Consider the following 20677-nt stretch of genomic DNA (forward strand, 5'->3'; position numbering starts at 1 on the left):
TGCAGGTGCAGCTACTTTATATACAGTTTGATAGTTTAGTTCAGCCATTCACAACCTAGGGGTCAGGCCCCTCCAAAGGTTCTCAAGATTAATCTGGGGAGTTGTAATATTATTGGGTATTGATTTTTTTTTTTCTCTAATCTTTTATTAGTGAGAAATATTGGATAACTTGATCTCTTTGGGCCTTAAACTGTTATTTAAATGAAACTATCTGAGAACGTCTCATTGGTGGGACAACTGACAACTTAGAGAAATATAACTGAAATATGACAAGTTGTTAAGTATTGTATTGTATTGTATTTTATAAGCTTATATTGTTTTTAAATGTAAAATCACAAGTTAAAAAGTAACTACAGCTATCAAATAAATGTAACGTGGTATAAAGTATGATATTTCTCTCTGAACTGTATTGGTATATAAGTATAAAGTATCACATACATGGTGCAAGCAAATTTCACACGTCCCATTTGCTGACAAAACATTCTTATTTTAGTTTTTGATGTGTCACAGTTTCTGTACTGACTGAAACTCTTGCCAGTTCACTTACTGTTGGTTGACCCACATTTTTTTTTTTTTGCTTCTCTGTTATCTGGATGCAGAAGGGAAATGCAGTGAAGGGACACATTAAAAAGGAGAGCTTGCAGCTGTTGACAGCATCTTTAATCAGCCGACATCACAAAGGTCTTACCGTACTGTACATAATACTGCGGCACTTAGAGTCAGCATGCTCGTAGATACTGAGGAACCAAGATAAAGCCTTAATTCAGCATAAAAGAACACACTTTCAACAGTCCTTTTGTATCTTCACAGTACCGCACAGACTCACTTTTCCAATCTGACCAGCTTAACGTAATCTTTCAAAATACAAAAAAAGAGAAATCTTTGAATAGTCCATTTAAATTCTGTGAAGAACTGTTACTAAACATAATGTTAAACTGAGTAACATACAGATTTCTTAAACAAATATTCAATTCTGGTCCTAGTCCATCACCCAGTTCAGTACAGAGGAGACCAATACAACATAGGATATATAACTATTCACTATACATATATACATACACACTGGTTTCCATCGGCGGTGTATCAGGTGCAGGTATCTACAGAGCCTTAATTTCAGGCGCATATAATACATAGTCATAAAATTGTAGTGCAAGCTAATTCCACATCACATATTTGAGGACAAACATGCTTTAGTTCATTTCCTTTTTTTGTGTGTGAGTGTGCTGCGATTTTTTTCCGTGCTTCTGTGTGTGTGTGTGTGTGTGTGTGTGTGTGTGTGTGTGTGTGTGTGTGTGAGAGTGTGTGTCAGAGAGAGAAACGAAGTGTATTAGTGTTAAAGCTAGTGTCCTTGTGTGCTCAGGTCAGTGGATTATTGTAAGCCTCTTCACTCCTTGTTGGTTGTTGATCCTTTTTGTCTGACGATAAAAGCTCAAGGAGACTCATGTGTTGCCTCATTGAGGACACACACACACACACACACACACACAAAAAAAAAAAACCACACTAGATTGATGAGAATTTTACCCAGGAAGTTCTTCTTCAGTCTGTAAATCCTTTTAATCCAGAAGCAGTTGCAAGATGCAGTTAAAGAGCGCAGTGAAAAATAGAAAAAAAAAACTTCTAGCTTCTGTTTCTTTACAGTACCTACATTATGTGCCAGATGGCAGGATGTCATGTTTTAGTGAGGAGTAGTTTGGGGGGGGGTGGTGTTGCATTTGTGTGTGAGTTGTGCACGTGGGCTAGTGGAGGAGGAAAACGACCGAGAGAATCTTGAATCCTTAAATCACATTCTCAAACAGCTGCATGGAGTTCATGATATTCTCGTCCTGGAAAGAAAAGATAAAAGACAAAAACATTTGTCACCAGAAGTCTTAAGTAAACAATTCTTAGGTAGATTTGTTTAAAAGTTTAGACATAATACTTTTGTTTTTGTTTTTTTATCAAGTGGCCAATGTTAAAATGTAGTTTGCAGTCAAGTCTTGTGAAATTGAAAAGTTTTAATATGTTGAATATGTGCAGTAAATGGCATGTAGAGCACAGGAAAGGCCTGATCAGACTCACTGAGCATATTAAAAACTTTCTCCTTTTTGTCTAGAAAATTAGCTCTAAATTCAGTATCAGTGATTATGAATATAAATCTTCCACCATGTCCTGTTGATAACAGCGGGCCTGGAATTTGTAATTCTTCTTGGTATAGAAGAATAGCACATACACACTCATGTCACAACAGCTGCAAAGTTGCAGCAAATTAACTGACCAATGTTTGAATTTGCAGTAAATTAAACACATGGATAATCTCAAACTGAATATTCGGTTATTATCTATTAACCCCATTTGAGTCAGAACTCCACTGATGTTTACAGACTACCAAACACAACATAGGTGAGCCCACATAGTTTAATCTCTCATGAAACCAGCAGCAAAAAAAATCCCAAGTCTCCAAACAGCTTGTACATCAACATAACTCCACAGCAACAGCAAACATTTGCCTCATAATACCCACACCTATCCATTACGTCAGAAGGTAAAATCTTCCACTGTAGCCTGTAGATGTTAGGTAGAATTGTTCACCTTTTGCAGCTGTAACGACCTGTTTTTGTTTTTTAGCTACAATTTGGCAGAAAACACACAGAGACATGTCTTCAGTGGAATTGTGACTGACATCATCGTGAACAGCAGTCATGTAGATTCATGCAGGTTAGGTCTGCTGACTCACCCAAACACAAAGAAGCAAATAATAACCTAAGTCTTGCACGAAAATATTGTTTGATATCGTGTATTTGAAAGAAAAAAAATGACGTGTATGTATCATGAGTCATTTTCACCGTCAGTGTTTTATTTAAACTTAAATTCTCAAAAACCAAATTCAGCCTGAGGCGTAGTCTCTCAAAAATAAAACACTAAACCTTACTGAAGCAGTGCTGAAAATATTACATCTTTAGCTGAACAAAAAAAAAAAAAGGATTTAATTTAATGATGCAGTAAACCTCAACATGAAAATAGACTATTGTGGTTTCTATCGATCACAAAAACTACCACCAACTATAACGGGATTAAAGGTGAATTGATTTAAAAATAAGCGCATTATAATAAGAAGGGAAGAGGAAGGCTGTGGATATGATTCAGGAGGGAGAAGGGAAACATGAATGTGGATAATCTTAGTCAGTGCCTGATTAACCAGTGACACTCTGTTGTCACTGAACCAGGGTCAGTGGCTTGTTGGGCAGTATTTATGTGCATGAGTAACTGTGACTTTTTGAAAGTGCTGCTCATCTGTTTGTGTGAGCGAGTGGGTGAAAAAGTGTGAGTCACCTTCTGACAGGTCTCAATGAACTCTTCAATGGTCACTACACCATCGCGATTTTTGTCCATTTTCTGTGAGGAGAAGAAAGAAGAAAGAAAACAGGACACATAAAGACAGCATTGTTTTGGTATTTTGTCATTTTCCTAAACTTGTAGCACTGTACACTTTTTATTTGTGTGCGATCAGAACCTGGAAGAACTTGTCCACATGTTCGGAGGGCGCTTCATCTCGCACACTGGGGTAGGTGTATCTCCCCATCATGTCATAGATTGACTTCATGATCGCCAGCATCTCCTGAAGAGAAGAGGACGGAAGTGAAAGAGTTTAACTATTATAACTATTTGTTGTTTTCCACCCACGATAAGTTCAAATGTACAAAGCTCTAAGCTACACCACATGAATGAAACTAACTTTACGGACACGGACAGAACAAGATTAAACATGGCATCTCCCATGAATGATACAGCACAACCAGAAAGACACTTACTTTGGTTTGAGTTGAAATTGCAGAGCATAGACTTAACATTACATTACCCTGAATATAATTTAGAAAAGCCAGAATGTAATGACACATAGATGATTAATGCTCATTTCATTTCATTTCAATTTAACAAATTATAAAATGTTGGAATTATACGTTGAGTAGACCAACTTTTCATTGTCAAAAAGTTGCGTATCCGATAACCCACATGTACCTCTTTGGTGATGTAGCCATCTTTATTAATGTCGTAGAGGTTAAAAGCCCAGTTGAGCTTCTCAGTGACTGAACCTCGGAGCAACACTGACAGGCCGATGACAAAGTCCTCGAAGCGGATTGAACCGTTTCTGTCAATGTCAAAAGCGTTGAACAGGAAGTGAGCGTAGGTGGTTGCATCTGTGGGAAAAAACGGGAAATGTAAGTAGTGCACGCTAACTTCTCGACTACACCCTGTCCTCAAGCTTGATGCGGAAATAGAACTATTATTTTGACACAACCTGCTGCACTTCAGGAGTCGAATTAGGAGCTAGGAACATTATGGGAAACACTTAACAGGGGTCAGAGGGGTGTTAGCTACTTTATCTATCATAGGTTGTGCTGAACTCTGTTTGGTGCATTTAACTTCACTGCAATCTGTTATAATGTAGAATAACGTGAACTTGGCTGTTGATTGGGAAGAGCTCTTTAGGGAGACAATGTTCAATTCATACTAATCCCTACAATTTTGTTCAATGTTGTCTTTATAACACTGGGGCTTTTACAAGGTTAATGACTGAGTATACTATATATAACAATACAGTATAGTAATGACTATAAAGTATTTAAAACTAGCTGCACATCAACCAGCTACAACAGTAAGAGGTTGCTTATATATTTATGGACCAGTAACAATAATCCAATAATATAATCTACTAATCTAATATAATGAAAGGAGGCACTCTATAGTGCTTTTACTTTTGATACTTTAAGTAGATTTTGCTGAAAATATTTCTGTAGTATGATTTTGAATGCAGATCTTTTACTTGTATTTTGTAAAATTATGTATTATTACTTTAACTTAGGAATTTACTTCTTCCACCATTGTAATGATCCAAAATATTAACTATTTTTGATCATGCAAGAAAATGAACCAACTCTGAAACGATCCATCCCCTAATAATTTATCATAGTCTCTAACAAGACAGAACAGGAGAGGAGAGATTGTTTTAACATCTAACCTCCTTGGGGAAAGAACTGAGAATAGATGGACTTGAATGTCTCCTCATCGACCAACCCACTGGGACACTCCTGCTCGAGAGAGGTAGAAAAAAAGAGATATATATTAGAATAATTCAAATCTATATAAAGCATAATGATGGCGGAAAAGCAATTAAGACCGTCTCAGCTGCCGGCAGCCAGACGTACATTCTTAAAGCCTCGATAGAGAGACTGAAGCTCCTTCCTGGTGAACTTGGTCTGAGCCTGCAGCTGGTCCAGCCCCTCCGGCTGGTGACGCACCGTCGACAGCTCCAAATCACTGTCGCTGCTGTCTGTGGGAGAAAGAGAGCGGGACAGAAAGGGGTGGATAGACAGACGGGAAGAGAGAGAGAAGCAGGAAAGAGAGAGAAGCAATGTAGAGAGAGAGAGAGAGAGAAAGATGGAGAGAAAAAGAAGGAGGATGGGGCAGACATTGAGTGTGTGATGCAGGTCAACATTTGGGGATGGGTGGGATCACACATTCAACAGGGAGGCATTTGTTATAGAGGAGGCGGGGAGAACGTGTGAGCTTCAGAGAGAGGTTTAGCAAAAAACTGCAGAGGAGCAAAAGGCAGGCAAACAAGGGAGTAAAAAAGAAGAGGAGGTACTTTCTTTATGGTGGAAATTTCACCAAACAAATATCGTTTTGTTCTTTAAAAAAAAAAAGAAAAAAAAAAAAAAGCCACTGCAGAAAATCTGAATTTGAGAAAATCAATTAAAAACGACTTTTTTTTTTTTTTTTTTTACTCACAGAGCAAATCACAAATACACAATCAAGTGTCATGGTGTTATTGGTTTCGAGTTCACACACACTAAGAGAAAGCACTGCACGGCTGGGAGAAGGAAAACATTCAAAAAAAAAAAGGAGGGAAGTTTTCTCCAAGTATAGTTTGGGTTTCTATGGTTACCATACTCACCATCTTTACACAGAGAGAACAGAAGAGGAGGAGGGGTGTTGACACCAAGATGGAGTGAAAGAGAGTAAATGGAGAACAGTGGGAGAGTTGATAGTAAGAGGAAGAAAAAAAAAAACAAAGATAACAAGTCAAGTCACTGAGTCACTGAGAGGATTGTACAGTGAGCGCTGAGCAAGTTATTCTGATTAAACATCCAGAGGAGACATAATATACTGTGAAACATCAACCAAAACAGACTAAGAGTTGAGGCAGGAGGTGATCCACTCTTATGTAATATTGCATTGTTCCTTTAGGGTTCATTTAAAACAATAAGACAGTGCAGTCCCGCACAAAGTGAGAAAGAGACAGCAGGAGACGACCTCTGACCTTCTTCACCAGATGAATTCTCCCATTGAGAAAATGGGACCATGTGTAAAATCAGAAGTAAGTCTCCTATGTTTCTATTGTAAACAAATTACTAAGTGATGACCAAACTATATATTTTTTTCATTTAGCATGAAATTTATTCTTAACCTTGGAAACAATATTTTGACAAAAATCTATCTTGTATCTACATTTAACATCACTTCTATGTAATGGTGCACTCATGTCATATTATCATAACTGGCTTGACCTACTTTTGAATGTGAATTTCCAAGGCATAATTAAAACAGGGAAACTCACATACATCAGATGAAGACTGACCGATACATTAGTGGGCTGATTTCTTCAGCTCATACAAATCTCATTGCAGATAAATCAGTATTGGTGTTTATAATGGCAGATAAGTAGGAAGAAATGAAAGTAATATAAAGCCACAGATAAGTGCTTCAGCTATTTTACTGCGACCAGTGTGACTCCACTGTTGGCAGCTAGCTAAAGCCATGGCTTGTGAGTGGAAGACAGCTAATGAGCGGACAACATAATGGTGTTAATATTCTGCCAAAACGACATAATGGCAAATATACCTGCGACTTGCATGTCTGAACATTTTAAAGATGTGACACAGTGCCTTTATAGAATTAACGCTAACAGCTTAGCTAAAGTCTGACCATCACATTTCAAAGCAAACGGCTAGAACTGGTAATATTTAGGGGATTATCAGACCAGCTGAAAAACCCTAGAAATGAACGTGTGCACACTGAGACAAGTAGATGATAGTGAAAGCTGTTTCAGACACTCCCCATGCTCCCCTCCGGATCCGAATAAAAAAAACATTATGTCTGTGTTTCTGTTTACTGACAGGGTAAGGTTAGGGAAAGATTGTGGCTTTGATGAGTGTTGTGAACTTTTTCTGTATTAAACACGATCACAATCTTTCCCTGACCTTAACAAATGCTGTGAGTCCCTAAACACAACCATAAAAAAGGTTCATAATGCTGCCGTCACTATCAGTGGATATTATGGCGGGACACAAATAGTTGTCAGTGATAAATTCAGTATTAACATTTTTGCAACTTGTGAAATTTGTTAACCAACATTATAATAAAAGAACATGCAATCAGTCTGTAACCTTCTTTCTAAACCTATTTGCTGTGTTTGTTAGTTGTGTGTAAGTGTTGTAATGTATGTACTGATCGGTTAAGATGTCGTGAAACGAGCAGTAACACTTTGTTGGTGCTGGTTGTCGAATATTACCAGCCCTATTCTTCAAAGTCTAATTCATTTTTCCATAATAGCCTTTGAAATTATCTCGCAATCGAATCCCATTTAAACAAAAAAACAACTTTATTATTTACATCCTTTGTGGTTGTCTCATCTTTGTTAGCACTTCGACTCTTCTCATGATTCATATATATGCAGACGACATTCACAAACAAGATTAAAGTAAAGGAAAGTAAAAGCTCTCCATCCTCCTCCTCCTCCTCCTCCTCCTCCTCAGTGCCCCTCTCCCTGGTTGTCTCACCGGTCTCGGTGATGTCGATCAGGCCCAGCAGGTGCATGAGTTTGAGGAACATGATCACCAGGCAGACGATCCCAACTGTCTGCAGACCCTCCGTCTCCCACCTCACACTCATCTTCCCCTCGTCTTCTATCTTTTCTTCCACGGTCCTTTCTTTCCTTTTACCCTCTACTACATTATCGGTTTTTCTACACACCTCTCCTTCAGTCCTCCCTTCCCGTCTCCGAAACAGCGTCACTCACTCATCACTTTTTCTGTCACAGTTTTTTCCCGCAGTTTCTGTTACTCTATATAAGTCTCTCCTTCCACCTTGTTAATTGACTGCCTTTTTCCCCCCGTGCTCTCTCCTGCTCTAATGGATCTTTCAGGATATTTTCCTCAACTAAGAGCAGGGTCTGACGGTCTTTTTTTAAGGTCAAATGGATCAGATTATTGCTGTAAAAATGCCTTCAAAGAGCGAGCGAGAGAGAGACAGAAGGAGAGAAAAAAAAATCTGGACCAATACGATAATCCATGGAAAATCCAAGCAAATGAAAAGCAAGCTCAGATACTCTCACATCACATTCTTTTTTTGGCAAAAGCAGTTGGTTTGGGATTCCTCCAGTGTAAATTATTCCTCTAATGGACGACAAAACTCTCATCAAAGATCCAGACGACGTCCAACATTTATCCACTGAGCGCTGACTGAGTGACTGAACTCCTCTATATCCTCCCTCCATCTCGCATCCTAGTTTCTGATAATTAACCTGTGAACTCCTGAGGAACCAGGGGAGAGCTACAATTCTCCCATTTTCATCAAAACAATTACATAAAAGACAGCGAACACGTCGAGGCACTGAGAACCGCAGCTTTAAATGGATTGCACTAAAAGAGGTTTTTAACTCTTTTTGCTAAATGTGACATACAGAAAACAATTTGCCTTTAAGGAACCAGAGAGGGGGGTGGCAAAGGTCAACAGGTGTCCTGAATCCCATTTCCCCAGTCAGCTCTGTGATCCACTTTCTAATTGTTCCCCTGACTCTCCTGGGGTCCGTAACACAGATTTAATGCTGCATTAACTCAGTGGATTCCTGTCACACTCTCATACTCATGTAATAACGGGAAACAGCGAGCAAACGCTCCCTCGGGTCCTGTGACACTTGTTCAAAACTCATTTCATTGTCTCATCTTGGAGGAGAGGCTGCTGCTTCTCCGTAGTGGAGACTAATGAAACAACAGGAACAGAGACGGTGCGCAGGCACACGCATTAAACTGAGATTTACAATGTGAACAGGTAGCCTAACGTCATCCCACAGGGAGAAAATTCCTCTTTCTCTCTATTCACAATTAAGATCCTTTGCCCCACAGATATGGTGCCCCACCAAGTATGTGAAATATTTACCCAATCTCAAACAGAGAGAGAGAGAGAGAGAGAGAGAGAGAGAGAGATTGACCGAAATAGATAATCACCACAAAATTTTACTTCAGTACTTGAGTAAATGCACATACAGCATGTGGCCTGAGAGGGGAGACCACTTGCTGCTGGTCCTTAAGCCCGTTGCTGTGAGTGCACAGTGATAACTGAAGGCAAGTCAGCTGAACATAACAACATCTTTATCAATTTATTTGATAACTTTAGATCTGTTTCGCGCTCACTCTGACTGTCACTGTGGTCTACACTTTCGAGACCTTGTGTAAACAAAGTCATGCTCACGATCCCTGAAGTGGAAAGCAGGGCTAACATCCGGTCATCCTCTTTGCCTTTCTCATCTCAGAGAGCAAAAGAAAAAGATGTATGATGTATTGTTACATGTTTAGATAAGACTGTATTTGATCCCGAGGGGGAGACTCACAAGGGGGGGGTCATGTGGCGTTATGGTTATCAGAGGAGGACCTAAATGCAGACACGCACAAAGGCAGGTAAATGCAATAAAGGCACTTTGATAAGTGAACAAAAGCTGGTTTCCAGGCAGACGGGTGGATAAACAGGAGTTCAGGAAGGCAGGGCAAGAAGGAAACTAAACTCAGGTGATCTAAACTCAGGTAGCTAAACACAGGGTAATACTCGAACATGTACAGGAACAAAAGCCAGCAACCGACAAAGGCTGACAATAAACACTGTGTGGAGCTAATCAGGAGACTAGAAACAGGTGTGTAGGTTGGCAGGGAAACTCAGGTGATTACTAACAGACATCAGGTGACAAAGAAAAGTGATGGGGAAAAAAACACAAAAAACACAAAGGCAGGAAGTAAAGCCACAACAGACACATAAGAGAAGCAATTTCAAAATAAAACAGGAAATAACACAGGAAGGAGTCCAGGAAGTCACACAGGGGTTGATCATGACAGAAATACTACTTGTAAATACTTTCCTTTAGAGATACCACTCATCAGTCGGTACATTATGAAGATATTCAGAGCATAATCTACTCCTCGAACTTGTTGTAGTATTTCAGACTATTAAAGTTAAAACTGTTTAATGATTTATGCTAGTGGATATTTAGGTGCTAAGGGTGAGTTTTTGTTTAAACATCTGCCTCAGGGAAGCTATTTACAACCACTGATAAAGATCCCCCTATGGGCATGTGTAGGGGGGCAGCCGGAGGTAACAGAGGTAGATAATTGGTAATTTATATGTATATATTAACTGTCTTCCTTTGAGCGTGCTGAGCTTTAGGTCACACTCAAGGTTGGAGTCAGATGGGAAGGAGGAAGCCAGCGGAGCCAATCAGAAGACGACAAAACGCACGTGCACATTTCTTTGTTTGTACTTGTATAAATACACTGGATCAGGGAAAGTTAGTTTGTCAGACTGTGGACTGACCAACACTTGTTATTGGTTAGGAAAAGGCACATCTGATCCAGAATTCTGTAATTGTTCATTGCTTGCTGAAAAGATTCACTAAACAATTTGAACTAAATTCTTTGGTGTGGACATTCACCGGTCTTTTGAGTATTTTGAACACTGCACTCACCCCGTGGGGGTGAGAGTTTTTTTCTCTAAACAGCAAAAGCTCCGTCAAACTGTAGAACAACTCTATGCTATTCTCTCAACCTAAGCAAGGAATAGTAGGGATCTTGTCTTTATGTGTATTGTGTTTATTATTGGTAAAAATTTTGTTTTTTTTAAATCTTGGGTTCGTAAGAGTTTTTCAAAATGCTTTCACTTCAGGTTCAGAAACTAGATGGAAGGTTGTTTCTATTATCCTGGTAGAAATAAATGGCTAAATGCAGTTTTTGCCCATAAACGCACATTATAAGAAATCGGTTAATTTATTTGGAAAAAAAACAGATGAACAAATGAAACAACTTTTTTCCTTCCCATCTCTCTGTTCAGTATATTGATGTTATTCACTAAAATATCCTGCACGAGAGTCAAATGTGGAGTAAAAATACCAGATATCGGTATCAGAGAGCCTCAGAATAGGGCTCGTACATCTCTAAAGACAAGGCTACTTCATGGCATTGATGCCATCCCAAAATAGGACTGAGCTGGACTGAACCCAAAATCGACATCAGAGCAGAGAGGACCAGAGTGAAACAACAATCAAAGGCCAACGGTTTCATCTGAGATCAGATCATTTAACTGGATTTTAAACACGCACACATGTGTGGACAAACGAATTCAAGTCTGTGCACACACAGTGAGTGTGAAGTTGTGCATTTATTTTGTAGAGCAAAATCTGAAGGATCATTTCTTCAGTGCTGATGATATAAATAATGCAACAAATAAACTATTAGAGCTTATTGACCTGCTGACTGATAAAGGGCATCTAATGTACCGCTGCTAAATATGGAAATTCTGAGTGCACAGTATCAAAATGGATTTTAATGTGTTTTAAGACATTCAAAAATATGCTGCTTAAATATTGATTTGTCTGATACACACATCTTACGTTATATTAAAATGAACATCTTTCAGTTTTTAGTTTAAATTGTAAATAATTAGCTACAGGGCTACTTGTAAAATGTCAGCTCTTCTTGATGTCATTACATCCTCCTTGATTCCCAGAAATATTACTAAGCACATGACCACAGTATCCTCAGTAACTCCGACCCTGATGGAGCTGCAGATCTTCCTTTAACAGACAAGAAATATAGGCAACTACAAAATGCCTCCTAAACTTCCCCAGAACTGAATCAGCACCACAGTGAGAGTCTCGATAACAACTGTGATCATCACAAGGCTGATGTTCAAAGCAGGGCTGCTACAAGTCTTTGAAGAAGAATTCAGATGTTTTACTTAAGTTAAAGATATACAAAAAAGTAAAAGTCATTCATAATCCTACTCCACTAAAAGTAAAGGTACAGAGGAGTTGAGAGTAAAATGTACTTAAACTAAAAGGTCTGGTTCTGGTTCAGAAACATGGCACCTGGAAATTATATTATTATGTACTTTATTGTTAATCTTAATGTAGTAGCTGCTCGAGGTGAATCTAGTTTTAATATGTTAATATACAGTTAATGGTTCCCAAACTAGGGGTCGGGTCCCTCCAAAGGGTCACAAAATAAATCTGAGGGGTCATGAGATGATTAATGGGAGAGGGGAAAAAACAAACAACAAAGTTTTGATATTATAATATAATTTTACCTTTTGCTCTTTTGATAATGACTGAATAGTTTTACTTTACCTATATCTTGGCCGTGAACAGTTATTTTAAAAGAAACCACGTGAAATGTGTCTGAAATTTGTGTCCATGACACGACAGCTCCTGCTGCTTTTTTTTTAATAGCAGTTTACAAACTCAGAAGACTGGGAACCACTAGTTTGCTCTATCTGTATTGTACTTCATTAACCGATCATATATTGCTCCAGTTACTCCAGCTGATAAATGTAGATACAAACACCTCAAAACTGTGATTAAGCACAATACTTGAGTAGATGTAGAGTTACTTTCCTCCACTGACTCCTGTTTTAAATCTATTTCTATCCAAAGCCAGTCAGCAAAGAGCGCAACATCTGGACTTTTGAATATCCCAACATGAAGAGAGGTGAACATGTAAAGAAAAGCAAAAGACGCCTTAAACTGACAATATCCGCTGCCAAATAGTTGAAGCAGGTGAGTTAATGACACTGTAGTTAGTAAATTAGTCCCGTTGGGAGATGATGGAGTAATGAAGTGGCAGGAATGGGGATGAAGACATATGAGGAGAAATTCGGAGGCTACTGAGGGATGGCCAGTGTCCTTCAGGGTCCTGGAGGAGTACTCCAGGCTCCATATTTAGGCGGTCTCAGAGAAAGCCTGTTCGATACTGCATGTATAATTGATGTGAAGTAATGCTAAACCGAGGTGTGGGCCCTGCCACAGCAGGAGGAGAAGAAAGAGGAGGACAAGGTTGGGGGGGGGGGGGGGGCACTATTGGAACAACTAAAGATTGGAGAGATTCAGAGGAATGAGGAATGATAAATTATGAAAGGGCATTACTGATGTTTTTGTTGTATTTATTACTTATGATGCTGGGCCATAAGAGAACCACTAATGTGCCAACTGGAGCCTTCCTGCTGTAATTGTCTTGGCAAACTGACTGCAGGCCACTCTGACTGGCTGGCCTTCAGCCCAAACCTTTAATCAAAGGGAACTGCATCATTCAAAGAGCAGTATCTGATGTCTCTTTTACAGTCCCAAATGCACACAGTCTATTGGCCCATCAATGTTTTATGGTATATCCCTTAGTAGGCAAAATAAAACATCCCATTAACCTCTTTCCACTCTGATGCCATAGATTTGCTGACAGCCCAGAATTAATATTACATTTACAAACATCAAAACATACTTTCAAACTAATTCTATTTTATGAATTAATTCTATTCTATTCTATTCTATCTATTTCATTTTGTTTGTTCGGTTGTTTTTTCTACCTGATTACTTGGTAGAGAGTTGACAGTGATCGAGGCGAGAGAGCCAGGAGAGATGATCCGCAATAGTGATCCCTAGTCGGACTGAAAGCGGGGGGCATTGTTTCTACACGGTCAGCCCCATAGACCACTTTTCCACTCTTTATTTTATTCATTTATTTTTACAGGGGCAATGTACACGGATCACAACAAGTCCTCCAATCTGAATGACAATATAGCTCACCACCATTCGTCTCATTGGTCAACACTAGTGTCACTGTAAGCCCAAAACCAACTGTTGTGCCTAGGCCAGCTAAGTTATAACGTGTTATACACCATTTATTGAATGTTTATATAGTGCTTAAACGGGAGCTTAAAGTATCAACTGCAGTAGTAAGTCATAATAAGTACAGTATAGTATAGTAGATAACAGTATCACCACTGCAGGTACTTAGCCAGTAGAGGGGCCTCGGGTGGGCCCTTACCTTCAAACGAGGACATGGGCTCCAGGATGCCAAACTGCTTGAGAACTGCCATGAAGAGGATGATGACCACTCCGATGGCAAACAGCTCCATTCCCTGAATCCCCATGACTGCAGCACAGGGGGAGCCCGCTCAGGGCCAAGCCAACACGAGAAGGCCTGGCCTCAGGGAGGAAGGAAGGAAGCCCAGGCTGGCCCGAGTAATGCGGGGCCAGGCTAGTCAACAACAAGTGTTTTCAACAGAGATGAACCAAGATGTGACAGGAACCAGTCTGGGTGGTAGGTGACTGCATGGGTTTGTTTCCAGGCCCAGGATACAGCACGAGAACCAGGCCAGCAAGCTGGATGAAGGCTGCTCCAATGTCAACACTGATGCTGAAGTGGAAAATATGTGGAAGTCGACATATATGGAAAACCTCCCTCTGTGGACCCATGAGGGAAAATAGGGGTTGTGTCATGAACCATTTATCACAGCGCATTAAAGGAGACGTTTAGAGTCACTTTTCAGTCTTTCTTCCCGCATGCACTCTGAGGAGCTCAGACTGGCAAAGACGCAAGTTACTGCTCATCCTCTTAATCCAAACAGCTATTATCATCATTCACGTCATAGTTTACACTCGTAAATCACATCTTGGTTTTAGATGAAAATGTTGTTTGGGAAAAGCAAACAGTTTGGTGCAGCCTCTGTGTCCATTTTCATTTTCCTACGCTCCCACTAGGCAGGAGAGAGTCCGGTTGAATGCAAGCAACTTATTGAAATACAGAACAGAGAACAGAACATGAAATACTCAAGTCTTCTCATCTTCCATGCCATAAAATGGCAAAATGACATTAGCAGTTGTAGATAAATTACCCCATTATATTCGCCAACCACACAAGCAGTTTCTGAAACCTCAGCTCTAGAACATACTATAAACAATCTGTATCTGCAAGCTGAGGGCAATCCGACTATGTAGTCTCTGCGACATCTGCAATAATATTCACAGTAACAATATTCAGGATGAGACAATCTCCTAAAACAGACCTGTCAGTCAAGATAAAAAAAGCAGACTTCCATGCATAATGAAACCTTGGTAGAACAAAGCTGTACTGTCCAAATAATCCAAAAACAAAAAGTAACGTATTTACTTATGGGACTTGTGACATTTTAAATCAGCTAAGTAACCCCTTGTTCTGCTTTCTCATGCTGTATTTCTCTTGGTAATCCTTTGCTCCACCAAACACCTTTCAGGACGGACTTACAGATAGTTAAATTCGGGTTCTGTGTTGTTGTCCCGCCTGATTCAGTCCACTTCGCTGTTCGTCCAAATCCAGGTCCAGATATGGAAGAGTATGGCTCTGGAGAGAAGGCACTTAGAGCAGCAGCAGCAGCAGCAGCAGCAGCAGCAGCAGCTGTGTCCAGGGAGGGAAATCCTGAGAAACTGAGAGGAGCTATGGGGAATGAAACCTCCTCCCCCGGTGTCTACCTCCTCCGCACATACTTTGCCATCACTCCCCGGTCTCTGCCGCTTTCTGAACGTATCTGTTGCTGCTTGTAGTTGCAACTTTTCCTCCCTCGACTCACTCAGTCAGCACTTGCTCCCAGCCGAGGTTTAAAACTGAAGTGCCCTTAAACCTTCCACCCATCTTGTCCTTCTTGTGGTCTCTCCTTACTCCACTGCACTCCTCCTTTTCTTCGTCTGTCCATCTGATTTGCTTTTGCGCCCTGGAGCTTGCCACCTCCTCCTCCTCCTCCTCCTCCTCTTCCCGCTGTCATTCCATAACTTTGGCCAACCGCAGACTTTCTCTCCTCCTCTGCTCGGTTTCTTCTTTCCTCTAAAAACTGTCCCTTCTTTCTCCACCACATCACCTCTTTGTCTTCTCTCTCTACTTCCAGAGGCTTTGTGTTTGTATTGCATCTTTTTGTCATCTCTGTGATCATTCGGTGTCTCTTTGTGGTCATTTTTTGTCTTTATAGTTGTTTTGCCTATTTTTGTGTTTGCTTTGCCCTACTTCTTACCTTATCATTTTATGTCTGATATTAGTCATTTTGCATCTCTTTGTGATCATTTAGTGTCTATTTTTAAGTTGTTGTGTGTCTCATTTTTGTCGGTTTGCGTCTCGGCCTGCGTCTAATGTTGTGTCTCTTTGTGTTTTCATTTGATTTACTTTCCAACAGGAAGTGCTTCATACAGAGTTTCTGATCCAGGGGCCCTGAACCTGTACTCCATCTATGATACTAACAAGCCAACTACCTATCACCTTCTGACTCTGGCGAAGGGGAGAGGGCAGCCACAGTGATGCCACCCCCCCCTCTCCCAGACAAACCTCAGGCCCTGCCCCCGTTACCCAGATATGTTTAGTGTGGGCATGCACACGTACACACTCGCACACAGAGATCAAATAGCAGGGACACCCCACCTCCCCCGCTCTCTAACTCCTCTGCAGCCCCTCTGCTTTCATCTATGTTTATCTTTCCTCTGCGAACCAAAGACATTCAAGTGTCTGAATGAAGAAGAATCCTGAATGTTATAATATAAATATATTGCTAAATTAGGAATTTCTCAAAATTGTCACGATTCATGAGAGTATGTGCAAAAGTTTAACATAGATGACACGCAAGAACATTATTAGTGTGTGTGAGCATGGGTGTGTGTAAAGTGTCGTCTGGTTGTATGTTGTATGTTTAGCAGGTCAAGAGAGGATAACTGATGACTCTGCACTTGCTAATGCATCAAGATAAGATGAGGAATGGAGATATGTGTGTGTGTGTGTGTGTGTGTGTGTGTGTGTCTGTCTGTCTGTCTGTCCGCGTGTGTGTGTGTGTGTGTGTGTCTCTGTCTGTCTTTCTGTCTGTCTGTCCGTGTGTTTGTCTGTGTGTGTGTGTGTGTGTGTGTATGCATTGACTTGGTTGGAGATAGGAGACACAGATGGGAGGCCAGAGTGAGAGAAATCAATACCTTTGTGGTGAAGTGGTGTTGGTGGCGGAGCTTACCCCCTTTTTTTCTCCTCTTCGTACATTTTATTAGAAAAAAGTCGACCATCTAAGTCAACCATTAATCATAAAATCACAAATCTATTTTCAGTCTCTACTGCTACTGCTGCTTAATAAGTGAGTGTTGGGAGCGATCTTTACGGCGGATGAATCAGCCTGAAGGTCAAATTTACATTTCAGTTGCCAGTTTGTGGGGGAATAGTGGATCAAGTGACAGGCATTCACACACTAAAACACACAACTCACCATGCATGTAGGTATCTCTGTGCATACTGATGTTTTAGGAATGTGTGTGTGTGTGTTTGGATCTATTTATGTGCATTTGAGTTTGTGCTCTTGCATATCGATGTGAGGGTAGTCAGTTTGTGTGTGTGTGTGTGTGTGTGTGTGTGTGTGTGTGCTGGTTCCTCTGGGCAGGCCATTAGGATACTAACAGGTTTTTAAAAGGTAGGCTTGGTGCTGCCTGCTGACACAACAGTCAGTAAATAGGGAGATAGGTCCCAGACTGTTTCCTCGCAGTCAGACACGTCAGCAAAGATCATCAGTCTTCACCACAGTCAGAGAGGAAGACACACTAAGTTGACATTTCAACCTCTTGAATGCATAGACGCCTTTGTAAAAATCATGGACAATAACTCTATTCTCACATGTTTAAACGCAGTGCTTTTTGTTCACTGACAAAACTAACACATCAGGGACTCAGCAATTCAACCCGCAGCCAACTCTCAAAAGTTTCTGAAGGATTTTTCCAGTGCTGGAAGTAGTACCAAGCTGCTTTGTCATATGCTTAGTTATTAGCAACAGACCATATCACACATTATATTATTGGATTATTATTTTTACCACAGAACTTTTGAGTAGCTTAATCTATAACAAGATATGTATGTCATAAAGTATAAAGTCGCATTAAAGTGACATACTCAAGTAATATACAAATACCTCAAAACTACACTGCACTAATAGAAGTTAGTTAGATTACACCAATTAAAAAAACCCTCTGGAATATAAGATGTAATGACGTGTCTAATGTTAGCAGTTAATGGGAGAAGTTATATATATACTACAATATAATTTTTATAATTTTAAGACAAATACCTAACTGCGCATTTATCACCAAAGATGTGGCCACAGTCTACAAAAACAAGAATCCTGTGGATACAAAAAGGCGATATGACTGACGTTGATCTTATCATGTTCTCAATAAGTTTGTGTGTCATATAGCCTAGTTGCAAAATTATATATTAAATAATCTAAATTATGTTTAGTATAATTAAATCTTGACATAAAAACTAATTCTGTCAGTTTTAATTGCAATTAATTAGACATCAATAATTTAGACATATTATCATATTGTTGTGATATCAGTATTCAGTAACACTGAATTATTGTCCAGTGCCATCAATAAGCAGTTTATTAGGGGGAAGAAAGAGTGAAGAAATGAGTGATGAACAGAGAGGAGTGATGGAGTGACAACAGCTAATAATGCGGAGGTGAAACCACATGAATTCCTACCTGAGCGATGGTACCTGGCCGCACTGTGGCCGCAGTGAGAGAGGCAGCTGGGCCGAGAGAGGCGCCTCCTGGCCTCCACAGAGAGAGCAGCCATCACAGCTCCCATAATGCCGATCAACTACCACAGCAACAAGGCTAGCACTGCTAACAAGCTGCTATGAGATATTCTGGATACTGCGGGAAACCCAAAGAGGTCAAACGAGACAAGATCCAAACTTCAAAAGATTAAATGTGAAAGCTCAGTCATGGAGATCAATGCTAACAGAATGCTTTCAATTGCTGAGCTGCTAAGTTTGATTCCTGGCACTAAAAGTCTCAGCTCAGTCTGAAAGAAGGCAAATGAGCAAAGCTTGAAAGTCTGAATCTCAAGTATCGACAAGAGCAACTGCCCGACACTGGCGTAATGTGTGAGTGAGAGTGTGAGTGAGTGTGTGTGTGTGTGTGTGTGTGTGTGTGTGTGTGTGTGTGTGTGTATGTGTGTGTGTGCGTACAGGTGCTTTTGCCAGAGGCCACATTTGAAAATCTGTTTGAGTTTTGTGACACCACGTCACAGAGAGAGAGTTAAAAAAGAGGCAGGGATCAAACAGCTCTGCAGAGCTTCTGACCTTTCACATCACACACCTCCACACCTTTTTTTTTTTTCTTCATCTGTCTCACTCCCTTCCTCTCGTCTGATCGTTCTCCGCATAGAAACATGACTATAACTCCTATACGTATGTCTCTAATAAACTCTTTAATAAATTCATACTCCTGGGTGCTTCTGGAAAACCTAGCAACCATCTGTTGTCTCTCAGGGGTGGGCAAAATGGATAAACTTCTATATATTACGTCATTTCTATCACGCTATCTTGAATTTTGTGGAAAATGTGAGGACAACCCTGAGGACCAAAATGCACTGTGCCAATCAAAACACAGGACTTTCTTACTGGAGAACGCCGGTCGTTTCCTGTGTGAAACCAGTAGCCAAAGTTCCTCAGCCAATCCTACCACAACCAGATTCTCTAAAAACTAAAGATGAAAGGGTCACAACAACAGGTGGCTGTCCCCTGAGCGCAGGGCAGGCAGTTCGATCCCCAGCTCCTCCTGTCCTCGTGCCAACGTGTCCTTTGGACACTTGTAAGTTGCTTTGGATAAAAGTGTCTGCCAAGTGAGAAACTGTAAATGTGTAAATCTCCCAGCAACAGCAGTTGGTTTCAGTTGAACATTCTGTTGCTATAGCTACCACTAACTGACAAGTTCCATGGCAGTTTAACTGACATTCTTTTTCTTTGTGTTGATGATTGGTTTGATGACTTGTTAATTTAGTCTACTGCTAACTAAGCTAGCCACTGTATAATCTTACAGAGGCTAATGTGTTGCTAACACAACACTAACTAACTGTTAGATTAGGGGCTAACTGTCAACATTTTTACTAATTTTACTCATATTGGCTAGAAGTGTATGTTTACCAGATTAGTTACTGTGTTGTACTTCCTATAGAGAACCAAAGACATGGTGCCACATCTGGCCAACGCTGTGTTCCTCTAGCCTCTGTAATCTCATTCAACAGCTCTTACTGGTCTCTCTGAAAAAATGACACTGAAACACGGGGGTTTATTCTCCATATGCTCAGGCAAATTACCATTAAGTACAGCAGTTGCTACACAGAGTTGAAACCTTTGTAAACAAAGTTAAACAACAGTTACTTTGTGAGCAAACGGCAGTTCTGTCTAGTTCCAGGTTAATTTAAAATCTTTCTAATTGTAATCTCTGTAGTGTAAAAACTTATCTAAATACTTGTCTTATCTAACCATATGAAGTGAGCCAAACAACATACTGTTGTTTCAGAAAGTCTCTGTTCTTGCTGTAGTAACAAATGTGAATGGGATTTTTAATAAGGTTTTCTTAGTTCTGGAAAATAACCCAGAAGTTTGGTTTCACTTTCGGCTCTCTATGGAAACTTAATGTTGATTTTTCACTGGTGACACTTTGCTTCTTCCTGGCCTGAGGGATAATTTATGATGTATGATAATGTATGATAATGATTTGAAAACTAGGTTATACTCCCGTGAATCCATTGTTTTTGTTACTGTACTAA

The 20677-nt window shown here is 40.1% G+C and overlaps 1 protein-coding gene across 2 annotated transcripts in view; it reads right to left on the reverse strand.

Annotated features, from left to right (window-relative positions):
• Positions 1 to 642: 642 nt before the first annotated feature.
• kcnip3b (Kv channel interacting protein 3b, calsenilin) overlaps positions 643 to 20677 on the reverse strand; it is a 43382-nt gene continuing 23347 nt past the window's right edge. The window contains exons 1-7 of one of the 2 annotated variants that reach the window (XM_023414476.2): positions 14118 to 15770; positions 5187 to 5311; positions 5000 to 5069; positions 4000 to 4178; positions 3494 to 3598; positions 3313 to 3375; positions 643 to 1826 (exon numbers count right to left, since the gene is read on the reverse strand). In XM_023414476.2, the coding sequence (XP_023270244.1) occupies positions 1779 to 1826; positions 3313 to 3375; positions 3494 to 3598; positions 4000 to 4178; positions 5000 to 5069; positions 5187 to 5311; positions 14118 to 14223 (696 nt within the window). In that variant the 5' untranslated portion in view covers positions 14224 to 15770 and the 3' untranslated portion in view covers positions 643 to 1778. Of the gene's footprint in view, positions 1827 to 3312; positions 3376 to 3493; positions 3599 to 3999; positions 4179 to 4999; positions 5070 to 5186; positions 5312 to 14117; positions 15771 to 20677 lie in introns of those variants that run through there. The other variant, XM_023414473.2, reaches the window with a different exon arrangement.

This window comes from Seriola lalandi, unplaced genomic scaffold (assembly GCF_002814215.2).
Source record: "Seriola lalandi dorsalis isolate HSWRI2012SDOR001 ecotype SW California unplaced genomic scaffold, Sedor1 jcf7180002054529, whole genome shotgun sequence".
NCBI classification, from domain to species: domain Eukaryota; kingdom Metazoa; phylum Chordata; class Actinopteri; order Carangiformes; family Carangidae; genus Seriola; species Seriola lalandi.